At 36.4% G+C, this 17,266-nt stretch overlaps 2 protein-coding genes and 1 non-coding gene across 4 annotated transcripts; 1 reads left to right on the top strand and 2 right to left on the bottom strand.

The window, feature by feature from the left end:
• The first annotated feature begins 1,707 nt into the window (after positions 1–1,707).
• Positions 1,708–1,924, top strand: LOC149026621 (small nucleolar RNA U3). The gene has a single exon (XR_016171388.1). It is a non-coding gene; the product is annotated as a small nucleolar RNA U3 (small nucleolar RNA).
• A 1,988-nt stretch (positions 1,925–3,912) lies between these two features.
• On the bottom strand, positions 3,913–9,392 carry LOC149026620 (uncharacterized). Of its 2 annotated transcripts, none has more exons than XM_089154630.1 (4): positions 9,186–9,392; positions 7,760–7,966; positions 7,529–7,658; positions 3,913–5,577 (listed from the first exon to the last, which is right to left on the bottom strand). In XM_089154630.1, the coding sequence occupies exons 2-3, from the start codon at positions 7,949–7,951 to the stop codon at positions 7,536–7,538; spliced, it is 315 nt and encodes a 104-aa protein (XP_089010756.1). In that variant the 5' UTR covers positions 7,952–7,966; positions 9,186–9,392; the 3' UTR covers positions 3,913–5,577; positions 7,529–7,535. The 2 variants fall into 2 exon arrangements, with proteins under 2 accessions (XP_089010756.1, XP_089010747.1); XM_089154621.1 differs by having other exon boundaries at positions 3,916–5,577; positions 7,513–7,658; positions 9,186–9,386.
• Positions 9,393–11,445: 2,053 nt separating this feature from the next.
• Positions 11,446–13,508, bottom strand: LOC149026619 ((3S,6E)-nerolidol synthase 1-like). Its single transcript, XM_089145402.1, is given in 7 exon segments — positions 11,446–11,683; positions 11,685–11,737; positions 11,879–12,127; positions 12,227–12,365; positions 12,471–12,689; positions 12,792–13,164; positions 13,262–13,508. Coding segments are annotated over 7 exon segments (1,482 nt in total). The 5' UTR covers positions 13,473–13,508.
• Positions 13,509–17,266: the final 3,758 nt, after the last annotated feature.

The following is a 17,266-nucleotide window of genomic DNA, read 5'->3' as shown; positions in this document are numbered from 1 at the left end:
AAAGAGTCTATACCGTTTTGCTTATTTGTGCAGTATTTATAATGAAAATCATTGATTTACTGCACAAATAATCACAGAAAGTTCAACGTTGATCCACTAAAAGAGTTTCTTGAAATTCATCACACTGTAGAGGAGATAAAGGAGCAAAGTTAAGAAGTAATATACAGAAAATCACGTATTTTGTTACATCATTTTATTCCAAGTACCTGAGCCTAAACCGGTGGTTGGACTGGGTATATTCTCCCATGAACCTAATCTTCGAAAAGCGAACCAAGGGGCTTGACCTTGAGTCCATGTATAAGCTCGGGAAACTAACAAGCCTTAGTGATAATGCTCAAGTCCAACCAAATCGAAAAGGGACTGGCATTGGGGATGTGTGATCAAACCTCCCAAGAAACCCCTTTTGGCGACCAGAACTTCACCAAACCTCTCATGAAGAATGTTCCAGGAGGGGATGCCAACCAACTTGGAGAGCCATAAGCCTGTGTAACAAAGAAGATATGTGGACCTAACACTACATTTGTCTCAAGCGTCACATCTACAAAAACATCGGCGGCCGTGCGTGTCAACATTGTCATGTTAGGCTACCATTTCCACTTGTTAACTATAGGGGTCAACATGTCAGGGAGGTTAACTCTTGCATCGACATGATGTCTTTCGTGGAAGAAATTTGAGCTAATTGTACAATCTGACGAGTCTCAATGGTCAAGTGACACTATAAATACTCCACCTATCTCATTTAATAGTACTGCTCATGTACTCTCTGAGTGCTCTCTAACTACTCACTTGGAGCTTTAAAAGCTTTTTCTCATGTGGTGGTGTTATTGAATCTAATTTGCTCATCGGAGGTGCATGGCTCCCTGACCTCCCTAGTCAGGCCTGTTTTCACTCGGTTTCTATGAACAGTTCTCTACCCAATCAACCAGGGTCTTATTGTGGTTGACTCAATAAGTCAGATTCGGTTGCAACACCTATCAAAAAAAAAAATATTTAAATAAACAAAATTCGGCTGCAACACGTATAATGCAAATTCCTGCTTATCAGGGATGGAAGAAATTGTCCTTGGGAGTCGCACATGAATTCCATTACGTTCACAGAAGCGGACATGTTGTTAAGCAGGGCGAAGCACAATGATGAGTTATCTCATACTGGGTAGTGGACTGGGTACATTGAAAAGCACCATTACCAAGTTCGTAAGAGGGATTTTCAACCAAGAAATGGACCGTATAAGCTAAAATCAGTCTCTGGGTGGTTAATTGATATTCCTCATCTAGTGGATAATGGCACAGATGGTCTCCTACAATCAATCAATTTTCTCAAATAAACTAACACAAGTAATTAAATCCCAATACCGACCTACCTTGCGTGTTAGCTGCGCAGCTATCGAGCTTCCTTTAGAAATTCAATTTGACCTTAAATTGAAATGAGCAGTGTGAATTTCATTAACCTACCCTAAAAAAAATGTGATTTTTATAAAAGGGGGAAAAGAAAATTTTGTCGGGCATTTCATCCTCGTGGTTTTAAAAACTGCATTGGAATTGGAACTCGAGGCAGATTTTTACACCAAAAAGGTCATGCCCATGGGAAAGCCACACTTTCTGGTTTTTCAGCAAAAGATACCGAAAAGCGATTTAATCCAATAGTCCCACATCGGGAAAAGAAATTGTGAAAATGTCGTTTATATTTGGATACTTCCATTCATATGTTATGACCTTACTTGAACAGGATCTGTTCTATAGGCTCGTACCTCTATATCCTTGAGTTCTAAGGAGACAGGAACCTAAGTCTGGTGGATGAATCGTGGCCGTGCTACCAGAGCGTGATTAACGGCTTCGTTGAGTTTCTTGAAATTCATCAAGCTGTAGAGGATCGTTCTCACGGTTGGTTCCAATCGTGGGGTGGTTGTACGTCTTTCTGACAGACTCAAAAACTTTTTTTATTTTGTTGGTTCAGTTCTCAATACCATTCGAGAGCAACATGGCAACTTTTGGAAGGGTATTGATGAAAATTCGGCCCAGAGTTTCAAGGGTATTTAGGGTCGCTTTGGCTTCAATTTTGTTGTGAAACCTAATTTGAAGCCAAAAAACAAACTGAGAACATTATTCTAGTCTAAAACATCACATAATCTGAAGTTCCTGATTGGCACATGCTGGGCTATATGCAGGTAAACTGTAAGTCTGAAAAACTCATATAAACTAATGTAAACATTAGAGAGAACATAAGTATACTAAAGTCTACAATTCATTATACAATTATGTTCAATATGGTTCATGCTTCATGTTTTGTTGCCAAGGGAAATGAGGTTCCGCTCTTCGGTGAGCTAGCGGGGTCCACAGAGGCCACCCTTGTGGAGATGTGTGGGTAGTGCACCCTCGGAGTCACTTTGGCAAAAATCAAATGAAAAATTGATGATTGGCACATGCTGGGCTATATGCAGGTAAATTGTAAGTCTGAAAAACTCATATAAACTAATATAAACATGTAAAGAGAACATAAGTATACTAAAGTCTACAATTCATTATACAATTATGTTCAGTATGGTTCATGCTTCATGTTATGTTGCCAAGGGAAATGAGGTTCCGCTCTTCGGTGAGCTTAGGGGTCCACAAAGGCCACCCTTGTGGAGGTGTGTGGGTAGCGCACCCCGGAGTCACTTTGGCAAAAATCAAATGAAAAATTGATGAAAAACTAAACGAAATTATGCTATATTGTTGACTTATTGTTTATGTCGTTTCGAGTGAGGGGATTCATGTCCCATCAGCAACTTGGCGATATCGCCGACACATTAAACCATTCCTAAGCTTAATCTTGAACCCGTGGTTGGACTGGGCGTATGCTCCCATGAACCGAATCGTCAAAAAGCGGACTAAGGGGCTTGACCTTGAGTCCATGAATAAGCTCTAGAAAATTACAAGCCTCAGTGATGATGCTCGACTCTTAGGAGCTCGATTGCAAACCATGGGATGATAACCAATAGTGAAGGGATGGGGATGTGTGATCGAACCTCACAAGCACCCCCTTTTGGCAACCAAGACTTCACCAAACATCTCATGATAACCTCACATGAAGAATGTTCCAAGGGAAGCCAACCAACTCAGAGTGCCATGAGCTTGTGTAACATAGAAGATATATGGACCTAACACCACATTTATCTCAAGCGGGCACATCTAAATTTGACCTTTTTATAATTTTATATCAAACAAAGGTTGCTTGATTGTAAATTAGAAAAGTCTTTAAAAATTAAAGGCATTTGAAGTTCGATTATTTTAACCACAGGAGTCACAACCTAGCGCCGGAACAAACGATATCCACGCGGCGCGAACAAAAACCCGTCCCACGTGTCCCCCTTATAGGGTTATCAGTTAACATGATGTGATGCAAAATGCTTCAAAAGAAATAGGAAAAATTACATGATTAGCTGCTTTTAGGTTTTCCATTACAAAAATAGTCACTAAATGTTTTACTTTACAAAATTAGTCAAAACTGATTTTGCATTTACAAAACTAGTCAAAATATTGACTTTTCACCCTTTTAGACATTTTTTACCCTAAAACTGATCACGTAAATTTTAATAAACGCCTAGTCTACGAACTTACAATGACGTATGCAACATATGAAATCAGCTCATTTCCAAAACCATGATAATATCCTCCAAAAGAGTAATTCCACCATTCTTATATTAAATAGTCAAAAACGGGCCAAACCATGTGCTCTTCCTGAAAGTATCTTCCTGGTTCCATGAGTCATCATGCATTTCAACTTATTGAGCTTGCAAAGGCAGTGCCAAAGAAAAAGATTCGTCATATCTGTAAAAAGGTCCAAATTTCAACAATGACCATCTCATGTAGCAGCAAAAACGAAACGAGAGGAAAACCGATAACCAATAGAAATGCTACTATCGATCACGATTTGACTGGTCAAACAATTGGAAGGGTGCTTTGAAAAACTAAAATGTCGATAAAAGGTTCTCCAACTTCTTACACGGAACTAGGTACGTGAGCAGGGGAAAAGAAATCTAAAATCCACTGATACCCCTTCCAATTTCCAACAACGGGAAAGGCAGGAAAAGAAGTTGATATGTTGGAAGTGTGTAGTTGGGCATAAAATTCTGTAAAGTTGAAAACAAGAAGACAGTGAGAACTTTTTAAGATTTTTTTATTTTTTTGGCCAAATACAAAAAATGCATTTAAAGAAACAAGTCTGGAAAAATTCTCCCAACAGGAACACAACACAAAGGATAAAAACCTCTAGGTGGTTGTATCCACCAAACTTTAGACATGCCTAAACAACGGGCTCCCATAGCCAAGAAATTCGCTGCAGTATTCTCTGTTCTAGAAATATATAAGACAACATAGTTGTCAAACCTCAACAAAGAGGTCTTAATAAGCTTTCTAAGATCAACAGTGACAGTAAATCTAACTCAAAAACTGTATAACTTTCTAAGATCAACAGTGACATTTTCTTGCATGCAATTGGTCCTCTTCTTTTTCCCTTAAAATATCTTACTAAACACACATTTTACATCCAAGATGACATAGAACCTTGACATTCCTGGAACAAGCTTAAAAAGTGGAAGTAATACTATTGGCACTTGGCAGCCAGGGGTTATACACTCTATGAAGCATATCTGATACTGCTAGTAAAAAATGTAACCACGCCAGTAACCCTGTCCAAGTGGTAGTGTACAGACCCATACATGAGGAGAATGAAGAAGTAACTACCACCTAAAACAAGAAAATAAATCAAAACAATTCTCCCCTTTTAAACTTAAGGATTGTCTCAAAGAACAGAGAAAAAGTCAATACATTTACAGTCTAAATCCACAGCCAACCAGCAAAAGATGACAGCAATCAGTCCCAGACGAAGGCGAATAGAACTTGAAGCTCCAACAGAACATTCAGTAAGTTTGTAAAATCAAACCACAAAGTAGTATTAAGGAAGAGAAGCACTTTGAACAACATAAATGAAGTCATAAAAAAACATACTAGCCAATTATGGGTTTGTCAAGCAGTTAAAGACCCGCCCTCCCATGGGAAGGTCCTGGGTTTGCACCCACAGCGGCATATATTTATATTAATTATTTAGTTCTCACCCATAGTAACAAGCTACCTTTCAAAAAAAATAAAAAATAAAAAATTAATTGTGCAGTATCAATCCTAACCGAACTAAAGTTCCAAACAATGAATAAGTTCCCATTCAGACGTGTAAACAATCCAGCTGAAACAATGTAATAGGAGCATTGGTAGCAAGGGAATCAAGTTTCTATCTGTTGAAAGCTGTGCACTCTGTTTTAAAAACGAAATCATCATCGTTACATACAAGCAATCAAGTGGGAGCAATTCCAGTTCTCGTTTAAAATCATGAATGCAGTGCTGATCTTCATATGGTAACCAGATTTTTATTGCTACAGCATGGATCTGCTCTAGTTTCCATTCTTAATTTATGCCTCAATTCTCTACTTGTCTCGAAATGGTGACAATAGTAATGATAGAAGAACTAATATAATATTGTCCAGCAAAAAAATACTGATAAAACAATAGCTCTTCAGCAAACCACGTCCACCAAACTGCACAACCCCTGAGGAGGAAAAAAAAGCACATGAATAACCAAAACCAGGATGGATTATTCAAAGCAACAGTAGGGATGATATAGTGACAGAAAACACACTGCAGGTTCAATCATAACACCCATATACAGACATGGTTTCCAGAATCATCCATTGTCAACCTCAACCAAATATTGCCAGACTAATCTAAATCATGCAGTTAACAACTTTTGGATGATTACAGTACTCGAACAAGCACATACAGCATTATTTCTCCCAAAAAATTTTAAAAAAGGGGAAGACAGCACTAGCAGTAGCAGCTGCCATGCCATCCATTCGTAGAGCCTAAAGGCTCAATATCAACAAAAATAACTTTTGAAGAACATTGAATGACTACTGCTCTTTATGGTAACTTGTCAAAAATCTTTGTGGGGCAGAAATGGAATCAATCCTGTATGTATTGCCCAATCTATTCTCGTATATTTCTTTAATAAATGCACTGAATGAAACAAATTGCTCTGGAAAGTCTTTAGTAACACAAAACTTATAGCTCTGGAAAGCAACAACTGTGCACAGCACAAATTCTATATTCACAAATCACCACCCCCACCTCATCCACAGATTAAAGAAATTCTTCCCTTAGGAACCATTTGTTCCAAGAGAAAAGGGGGTGGGAAAGATAGACATGTGGGACCCACTGGTACTGGGTGGGGGAATAGGAAAGGAAAGGAAAAACATAAAAAAAGGGCCCCACAAGCTTATCTAAGTTTCCACGAAGTCCCACCCAAATTGGAGGGACTTTTTTTAAGCATGGGATGGGAAAAGTTAAGTGACACGTCAGTAGTCAGATTCCTTAATTTAAGGAAGCTTATCTGTTCATTTTTCCACCTAGTGAACCAAACAAGGTGGGGGTTTTTGGAAATTTATAGTACACCCCCCCCCCCCCCATTTTATTCTAATAAATGAATTGTCCATTCTTGACCAAAAAAGGATTGTCTGTGAATACACAATCCAAACATGTATCTTTTAGTTTCAAAAAGACTTCTTTTTTTTTGGGGGGGGGGGGGGGGGAGATTCTAAGTTTTACCATACAGCACCTGATGATATACTGTTACTCCAAAATCAGACACAAAAGTTTCTTCTGACTCAGAAATGGTATTTTGGACCAGAAACTATGCCAAACATACCCTAAGTGAATAATTAGTAACCTATTATAAAGCGTGAAATAGATAGCATGCATCCATCGACTTCCAACATTTTTGAGCCTCAAGACCATCCTCCATTAGAAATTAAAGAAAAGTTAGGTTATCTACCTTTAACAAAGATAAGACTACATTATTGAGGGGTTGCTCAGTCAGGTAATGAACGGCACCTCTTAGCGAAGGGAGAAAAAAAAACTCTCCTTGCCACAGAAGGCTGCTTCTGCTGCTAGATTCTCCCTCAAAATAGTTGACCATTAAGCATAACAATATTTTTCCAGCTGATGGGTCAAATTATGGTGGGAAGACCAATTAAATAAAAATGCAAATGCCATACAGAAAACCAATGTATCTTGTACTGGAACTATCCCAAGTATGCCAAATCTCCAACCAAGTCTGGAAGATGGCATTATCTAACAACTTTTTTTTTTTGGGAAAACATCTAACACTGGATTATCTTATACTGGAACCATCCCAAGTACGCCAAATCTCCAACCAAGTCTGGGAGATAGCATTATCCCATTCAAGTGTATAAATGAAGGTTTTATGATACAGCATTCAAACAACAACCATGACTACAATAAATAACGATAGAAGATGACCATTCGTAATATGATCATGAGAAACTTAAATCAATGATTCAGATATTGAAATGTATGACCTAATGTATGCATGTGATGGAAAAATTTTGTTACAAGCCCACTTCATAGAAACTCATGTTTATTGAGCCGTTAGAATAAACATGAAAGAAGCAGTGAAGGAACCAACCTGTGAAGAATCTCACATGATTGCTAAGAAGAATCGGGTATGGAATGGTTCACAACCAATGGAGGCCGTAGAGCTCGGTGAGCTGCTTCTTTTTGCTTGCGAGCCTTATACATCTCTTCTGTCTCAATCACAATCAATCTCTTAACCTATGAAAATAGAATTAGATATGAAGAAAAATTAGGATGACAAATCACAAATCTCATTTGAAGAAAAAAGAGTATCACTTGTCATAGCCAGCTTTTAAAACCTGTTGAAGCATTCCCCTAAGTGAAGGTGTATTCCGTTGCACAATGGTTCTGTTGCATTTGCGGAGCCGCAATGCCTCCAGGGTGCGTCTATGAAGCCTCCTTGTGCCTGGCATGCCCCTCACCAAGGTAACATATAGATTATGGCTCCATGCAACTGGAACACAGGCTTTGAAAGCCTTGAAAGCATCCATGTCCTTTCTTTTCACCTACAGTATTCAAGAACACTCTATTAAATGACTTTTATCTAATGAGGAAGGGGTGAGAAGTGGGATGAAAAAGAGGGGGGGGGGGGATGAAAAAGAAAGTCCATTATTTTACTTTTACATTTTCCTCAAAGGGATAGAATATGATTTCAATCAAAGCCACAAAATTCATGTTATCATTGACTTGATTTCTATTTTCCAACTTCTGCTATTGCTCTGAACTTGGCATCAGAAACAATTTCTGGCCATAAAGAGAAGCCATTTAGTTGCCTCTGTGCAGATAGAGAAAAAAATTAAGAGTGATAATTCCACATGTAACAGAATGATAAAAGTAAGATTGATATTTGCCTATGTACATAATAACAAGGAGTGTGAGTGGTAATCCCAAGTGCAAGACAGATTCTCCAATCAAGTTATTTGCCACAGGTTATGTCTTCACAGTTTCATTAACACATGAAACAAGTTGCCAACGTACACCCACTTCAAAGGGACCAGCATACAAGATAGAGTCCCCAATACATGCATGGGGTTGTTCAAATAACAAAGGAATTCTTTTAAGTAAAAAAATTGACAATCACAGCCTTCTAGTAACATATGCAGCTTTGTGAAAAATAGAAATACGTGACCACACAGTAAAAGAGAGATGGAAATTCTGTCAAACAGAAAGATGACATCATGCTTTACCACTTCTTTTGCTCAATTCGATCTGAAATAAGGTTGCTTGGAAAGAAAATGCATTTGCAACACCGGGACCACGAACAAATGGGACGCAGGTTCAGGGACTCGGAATTTGAGAAAGATGAGAAGAACTGAGGTGAACAGTCGAGCCGAACTTGAAAACCTAATCTAACACGAGGCAAAGACGTCATTCCCCTGATCCTTGGTTTTTTGCTTTTCGAAGATCGCATTTACAAGCGTACATAAAAATCACTTCTACGTTGTACACCAATGTTCTCTCAATGCCCAATGGAAAAGGCTAGAAACTGCCAAAGATTTTGTTCTTCAGGTTTTGGTAAATCCAATCAAACAAAAGAGTTGGTGCTGTGATATCTATAGTGGGAACGGAACATATTCAGGCATTAGAGAAACTGAGACTCCAAATTGATATGGTTATTTTTTAGTGTCTTTTGGATATGGTGATTTTTCAAGTTTAGATTCTTTGAAGTTCTAAGCAACCTTTTATCGAACACGTATAATGCATCTAAACGAAAGAAGCACTTACCAAGTAGTTAAGTTCTCGGTGTCTGAACGGAGATAGTCACTCCGCCCAATGCTGTAATCGATGAGAAAAGGAAGATAGCCTGGTTCTCGTCGCTGAGTTCTTTGCTTCTTTCAATCTTCGGGAACCTCAGTGGCCACAGGAACGAAGCAGGGGAATGGGGTTTGGACTTCTGGAGTTATGGCCATCGGAGTTCGGAACTTATTAAATACCGTTTTTCCAGTTTTCGATTTTTAGTTAATTAATTAATTATTTTACCACAAAAAAATTATATTAATTAAACGGCATTAGTGCTTTAAACGATTCCGCTGGCGCCCCCATTATGTAATAACTCCATCGCTAATAATATATAAGAGAGAAAATTATAGACTGATGCTTTAGTGGAACTTTGGGATGGAGGCTTTACTTTCTTAGATTAGACTCATTAGAGATTCCATGTTCTACCAAAAAAAAAAAAAAAAAAATTCTCGAAATTACAAGTTGTACACCTCTATCATTTTTTTCAAGATTTTGTAACTTCTATTAATTCATGTGTAAAATATCTATATTATTTTGATTACAAATGACATAAATATCATTTTTAAACCCTCATATACCCAACCATTTCATCCATCTTTTACCTTCACCTCGCGAAAAACTGCCTTAAATCTCTCCGCCCACCGTCCCCACCCCTTTCACCCATCTTCTACTTGGAAAAAAAAAATCGTCTGTTGTGCAAATCTCTCTACTGTGCACAGTAGTGCAACACCACATACAACACATGGAAAGTACTAAACCAATGGCTGAGATTAAAATAACAAATTTTAACAAAAAAAAAAAAAAATTTAGGTGAAAACCCGTTTAAGCAATACTAATCCATTTAATCAAACTCGATTTGAAAAACTCCAAAGTTTTTAAATGTTTCAGCATGAGTGTCCCTGAGTTTTTGTACACTGACTCTCCCTTGTGTTCTCTTCTTAGCAGACACCCTCCCCTAACTCTTCCTCCAAATTTTTTACCTGTCACCAATTTTCACATAGTCATTTTATTTATACCGTAGCTTCTCTAATGGACTTACATGAGGATTTTAATTTGACATCTATTCTAAAACAAGTTTCATCAACCTTCATGAAATGATGGTTCCCAACCAACATTTGCCTTATACCTTATTCAACGACTATGTCAACAAAACCATCGTGTTCTCCTATAACTCAGTCATAGCCAAGTTCGCTCGGATGAGGATTCTAACAAAGCTCTTAAAGCCTTCTCGTCCTTGCGAAAGCTATACCTAGAACTAGACCGTTCGAATTTTGTCAATCTAACTTCAAGTAAGGAGACTCATTAACAAGAATGTCCACGAAGCATTTTAAACTTTATTAAGTTCGTAAATGGAAAAAGTGACGGTGGGAGAGAAAGTGCACTTTTTATAAGTTCCGACTGCCATGGTTTTGGTTTGTCCGCTTGTTATCATATTTCAAAGAATAAAACCACCAAAGCATTTCATGGATTCTTGTGAAGAATTGATCCTAAAAATCCATTTAGAACTCAATTTGGTGTTATTTTTTAGTTTTTGTTATTTCCTTTCCAATCCAATGTTTTCAACTTTAGGAAGTTCCTACTCTCATTGGATTTTTATTTATTTACTGTTTAATTTGACATTATCAATTTTATGAAGTTTCTTTTCCTAGTGGGGGAAAAAATAGAGAATTTAGGAAGTTAATTTTTTTTTAATCACAAATGATAAGAATACAAGTGTAAAATTGGTACTTCATACGGTTTTTTTTAGATGAGAATAATATTGTTTTTAAGCTTCTAAATTCTAGAAGGTCAAATAGACGTTAAGCATTCAACTATAACGGTCTCTTAATATTGCTAGAACTAAATGGGACAACAATAATTTCATAAAGAGCAATATTCTTCTAGTAATTAAGTTATAGTACATGGGACAACAACGATCTTACTACAATCCAAAATCTTTATTTTTATGTACAAGATGTTACACTCAAAGTCGAAACCATCAACTTTCAATTTGGTCAAAACAATTTTGTGGTTATTTTGGATTGGAAAAGGGCGTGATTTAATTCTTACGTATTATTAGCTAGGCATGCATGCATGACAAGATGAATTAATCGAAAGCTATAAACATACTTTATTAAACTATATAATAAACAATTAATTTATTACACACCTCCACCTCATATTTTTCTAGGGTTCCAAGTAGGTGGATTTCTCACTTGGATTTCTCCTTCTTTTCTCTTTCGTAAAGCAAGTAGGTAGAATTCTATTACAAAGCAACATTCTCATACAACAAGGAGTTGATATATTTCTCAAGTGTGGGAAGGCATTGGTCTTCATTGTAATCATACATCACAGAAACCATCCTTGCAAAATTTAATGAGGCCCTTTTGAAGGAGTGTGAGAATGGGCTTGAAGAGAGGCATTCTCTATTGATTTCTTTCCATGAATTTGAAATCATATCAAAGACATGATCTTGAGAACTTGCAATGGAAGAAACTCCATGTTTCCTTCATGTAACATTCCATGTATGATCCATCATGACCTTCCTGGATTTCATCCTATCAATCAATCAGAAAAGATAACTTAATGGGTTAGTGAAGGAGTACAAACAATTCCATTTTAGGGGAAATTGTTCTCTCATCTCTTCAAATGCAACCAAATAGAGTTGAAAAGACATATAGCTAATCGTGTTGCATTACCTTGGCACTACCCAGGTCATCCCACAAACGAAGAATTGTTGCAGGACAAGATACCAAGGCTGGTGTTTGTTCCATAAGACCAATGCTCTCTTTGGTTAGACCTTCACCCAATAGAAAAAACAAATGAAGCAGCACCAAAGGCACTCCTGAGCTTATTGTTCCATTGCTTAAGTAATCCTTTGTCGAAGGCACTTGTTTATGAGCAAACCATTTGGCTTCTACTAGAAATGCATCACAGAGGGTTGCCCACTACAAGAAATTAGCAGGTTTTAGATAAAAAAAATAGCAATTAATTTCATAACCACAATCTTTATAATTCACAACTGGGTTCTGAGAATAGCTTCATACTGCTTTTCGTAAGGTGCCAGTGGCGTTCCACCCATGTTCTCTGAAGATTTTATCACTGAGTTCATTAGTTATGGTGTCAAGTGCCTTGAAACAGATCTTCATATGATCAGGGAGTTGATCAATAAGTGCAGGTTCCCATCTACATGCGATGAAAATCAATAATTAGTAACCGAAATGGAAGGTCTCAGAGTAACCAATGTGAGACAATTTTCCCAACACAAACATATACGGCAAGCTTACGTACTTGTTCACTGCTTCAGTGAAGAGAGTAAGTTCATCAAGTGTCCCATAGACATCGAAAATATCGTCGATTATGTAGACGAGTGAGATAGGTTTCGTGAGATCAATGCGTTGCTGTGAATGTTTTGGATCTGAGAGAGCTGTCATGGACCATAAGAACCATTTTAATGGTTGATCTCTTGCAAATTTCAACTGCTTTGATAGACCCAAGTCTCTCCACCACCTAATTCACGTGATCATTAGTTAGGGGAACAGTGATCTTTCAAACGACCATAAGCTAGGAACCAATTCATATCATAGAATTTAACATGATTGTGTTACTTACTCAAAGATATGGAAGAGTTCTTGTTGATGTAAGGACTGAACAATGTTAAAGTCCATTTTTGCAAGTTCTTGTACAGGACTGATCCATCCATGTGTGTCATGAGAATTCATTAGGTGCCGTCTGACACAGAATCTTGCCAAGGTTGTATGATAGGGATGATCTAATGTTTCCCCAATAGGTCTAGCCAGTTCTGTTTTGAGAGTTCCAATCTTAGCCTTTAGATGTCTCTGAGCAAACTCTCTGGCTTCTTCAAGTGTATCTTCTCCTTGTATTCCCAGATGTGAAGCTTCATATAAACTCTTCAAGCCTCTCACATCTTCACTTAATTCTACTCTGAACTGTCCTTTCTTATCGGTGAACTTGTGAAAGACATCTGCATGATCACCAACCCATAATTAATAATAATCCAGTTAAAACTTAAGACATCATCTCAGCTCAAAAAGTAAGTAATTTGTGCTAGATCAGTATACCTGTAGAGACATAATAACCAGCTTGCCTCAGCAAGCGAAAATGCAATGCAACATCGTGCAGATCGGCATTGATTAATGAAGAATTAAAGATTCCGCAATGCTTACTTAAAATCGTATCGATCTCTTCTTGGAAATGGTAATCGATGCAAAGGCGTTGCAGTGCATCCACCATTATCATACTCTCCGATGGATGTTCGAGTTGTTGGAGCATAACCCTCGTTTCATTGCATTTCTCTGCATGTTTCACTTGAAGTTTATCCTACAAGAGAAGCAATAATAATGTGAGCTCTAAGACTAATAAATTTGACCAAACGGAATCTAAGATGCATATATATGTACGTATTGATCGAGTTGGCCGGGTTCTTGCCATATAATTGCTGGGGTGTTTAGCCGTAACAGTCAGGGATTCAATGGTGTCTCCACCATAAGCAATAGATTTGGAAGGAAGATTCATCGCTGCAGCCTTTGTTCTTCCAATTTCTTGGTTACTGTTTAGAGAAAGAGAAGTGTTAAAGGCAAAGAAGCTGAGGCTGCTGTTGCCAGTGAAAGCCATTGAGAGAAGTTTGGACAGTCACTGCTGTCTAGGAATATTTATAGCAGTTTCTGATACTTTCAGAAATCACGAGTGTGTAAGTGCATTTGTGTGGAACGAGAGGTGAGAATCGGCTGGCAGCGTGGAAAACGTTCCTTTTCTCTTTCTGCCAAAACCTTGGCTTTAAACGGGAAACGTTTCAGGCATGTCGGCAACTTTTTGGGATGTAGGCCATTTGAGCACGTGAAATCTCGGTTCTTTCCAGTGTTTAGACTTAAGTACTTAACAGTTAACACAAAGATAAGATCAAATTACTTTTTTACCCCTATATTTATAAATAATTATATTTTATTTCAAAATTTAATTTATTGCGTTTACATTTTTTTTTTCTTGGTAATTGATAATTTCTTTCAAAACGAGTAAAAATTATATAAATAAATTCGCAGTGTGTAAATATAATAAAACAATTTTTAAAAATATAAATATAATTATTTGCAAACCTAGAAAATACAAGTATAATTTGCTCTAAAGGCAATTATTCATAGAGTAGGGGTACCTATGATAATTTTACTTTTCAACAATTAACGATGGAAAAGTAACGTTTATAACGTGGCATTCGTCCTAAGCTGTGAAACTTAACCTAAGAATAGGTTACATGACACTGCTAAGAAATAAAAAAAGTCGTTAAAAGTTGGTGAAGATTGTGATGGAAGGAAATATACCCACTGAAAGTCTGTTCCGACAGATATGCATATTGAAATCTTGGAAGAAGACCAATAAGCCAGTGGAATTGATGTGAAACTTATTCAATCACGCAGTTTACACATGCAATATTAGCCCAGGCCACCTTGTCATTAGAGCACTGTTTGGTTGTTGGAATAAAGGTGGGGTAGGAAAAAAATGTATTCATTGTCACCCCAATCCACTGCCATGGCCCAAAGTGAATTCGACGTGATTGATTTACATATTGGAAGAACACCAATAAGCAAATGGAATCGATGTCAAACGTATTCAATCATGCAGTTCACAATGATATATTGGCCCAGGCCACTGGGATAAAAAAGTTGACAATCAAGAAAACTTGTCTTTTGAGGTGGCATTTTAATTTTTCATCTCATGCATTTTTAAAATTCCACAAAATAGGTGAATTTTTGTAAAAAAAATAACAAAATAGGACCCACATTTAATATTTTCTACAAAATCTCCTCTCTTTTTTTTTCTTCTTCTCAGTCACCTATTATATATAGGACTCACATATTTATTTTTTCCACCATTTTTTTTTCTACTCCATCTTTACAAACAAACAGTGCCAAGAAGAAAAAGAGTTGTGGGAAAAATCATTTTTGCTACGTTTGTTTGCAAATGTGGGATGTGAAAAAATGGGTGAAAAAAAAAAAAAACATGTGGGTCCTATATATAGTGAGGTGGAGGAGAATAAAATAAAATGAAAGGATTTTGTGAAAACATGTTAATTGTAAGTTTCACTTTTTACTTTTTCACACTTTTTCATATAGAGTATCACACGTTTTATGGGGTTTAAAAAAAATTGGGGTGGAAAAATTAAGAAAATTTTTTCATTTTTCCACCTCAAACAACTAAACTACACTTTTAGGATCTAAAGGAAAAAGTTTACTTCGTTAAGAATTTTTCCACTCTTTTTTTCTCATTCCACATTTATTCCAGCAAACAAACAACGTGAAAAATACGGTACATTTTATTTGCGGAATAAGTCCACCCACGTAAATGGGTCGGATTCCGCAAGTAGGATTTATTTTGCCTTACAACTTTATGACACGTAGGGATTATAATTTTCTATTTTCGAACACATTATTTAGTTTTAAACCACCCACAACTGACTAAAGTTTGTGTTCAAGCATCCATATTCTCTTTTTCTCCATGGACGAAACATCCAAGGTCGTCATGCCTGGCAGGATGACTAACGATCTTAATGTGTAAGAGCTGCAGGAAAGCTTTCACAACAGATAATTGATTATTACTTGCTTTGCAAATGACTTTGGCATCAACAAACAAACAGGAATCTTTCAATACTTAGTTTTCATCATTTTATTTTAAAATGTGAAATACGTGTAGAGGGAGTTGCTTGCTTAATTACTTGTTTCTTCTGTCCCCTTGAACCGAACCGAGTAGTTGAATTTTCATAACTCAGAGCATGTTGATCTCTCTTAATAATGATAATAATATAATAATATAAACTGTATTGTGATTTTCTGTAATAATATGATTTTTATTTTTATTAATGGTGGGCTATTAAGGGTGTTTGTTTTGAATGGTGCATCATTTGGTGGAATGTTGTGTTACTTTGAAGTGAGGATATTTTGGTCAGGTTTTTAAGGGGGTGCTTTATACTTTGCATGGAATGGTGCATTCTATAGCATAGGGGTATGTTACTTTGTGTGAATGATATTTTTGTTTAATGAAAGATAGTCTATAACTAACTGGAAGTTTTACTTCTATATTATACGATAATAGTTTAATATAATAATAATATAATATGACTATATGATTAGCTATTTTAAGTTTCATTTTACAAAAGTAACTATTCAATGTTTCACTTAGCAAAACTAGTTAAAAATGACGTTGGGGTTTATAGAACTAATCAAAACAACAATTTTTTCATCTCTTTCAAATATTTTTACCCCTAACAAATTAGGCAACCATGAAAGCAATGAAAAATAAAACAAAAGATGCATGGTGGTTGTTTAATATATGTCAATATGATTGAGGGCAAAATGTCCAAAAAAAAAAAAACGATTGTCTTGATTAGTTAAGACAGATTTAATTAGTTTTGTTAATTGAAGAATGAAGTGGCTACTCTTGCAAAGGAAATTAAAAGTAGCTTAATCATGTAACTACCCCTTTTTTTTTTTTTTTTTTTTTTTTTTTTTCTCTTCTAAGTTATTATATATCATTTCGGATTTTTATAATTTTATAATTGTAAAATATCTACAACATTCTAAAACCATGCTCATGATTGGAACAATAGGAACATGACTGCTAGAGAACATCAACTAAATTATGCTCAAAAGTGTATATGTTTTTAGCACAATGGTGGCAACCACACAAGTAGAAGTAGTAAGTCCAATGAGAGATTTTTATTTGCTGCAGTTGTAGCATGCAGTAATAAGTTATGATCTAGCCATGTGTATAAAAACAAGGTTATTGATGTGTATATATATTTGCTGCAATTGTAGCATGCAGTAATAAGTTATGATCTAACCATGTGTATAAAAACAAGGTTGTTGATGTATATATATATTTTTTTTTACATTAAATTTACAGAACGAAACCCCTTCACAAATTCACCCTACGAAGTAAGCTCTTTTCATGCAAAATCTCTCCATTCCATCTCCTCCTTCCTCCGACATACATCTTTCGTATATCTTTCATATCTGCAATCATTTGATCCCAGTTGCTAAGGAAACACTCAAGATACACGTAATTGATCTGAACAG

Source organism: Hakea prostrata, chromosome 1, assembly GCF_041222555.1.
Source record: "Hakea prostrata isolate BN-2017 chromosome 1, UWA_Hpros_2, whole genome shotgun sequence".
NCBI lineage: Eukaryota > Viridiplantae > Streptophyta > Magnoliopsida > Proteales > Proteaceae > Hakea > Hakea prostrata.
Note: the sequence above shows the minus strand (reverse complement) of the source record. Positions and strands in the feature narration are given on the sequence as shown.

Excerpts from the sequence above, each read along its gene's own strand:
- LOC149026620 (XM_089154630.1), bottom strand. The coding sequence starts at position 7,951 with ATGGATGCTTTCAAGGCTTTCAAAGCCTGTGTTCCAGTTGCATGGAGC. Across the intron at positions 7,659-7,759 it reads TTAGGGGAATGCTTCAACAG|GTTAAGAGATTGATTGTGAT; the intron begins GTTTTAAAAGCT and ends CTATTTTCATAG.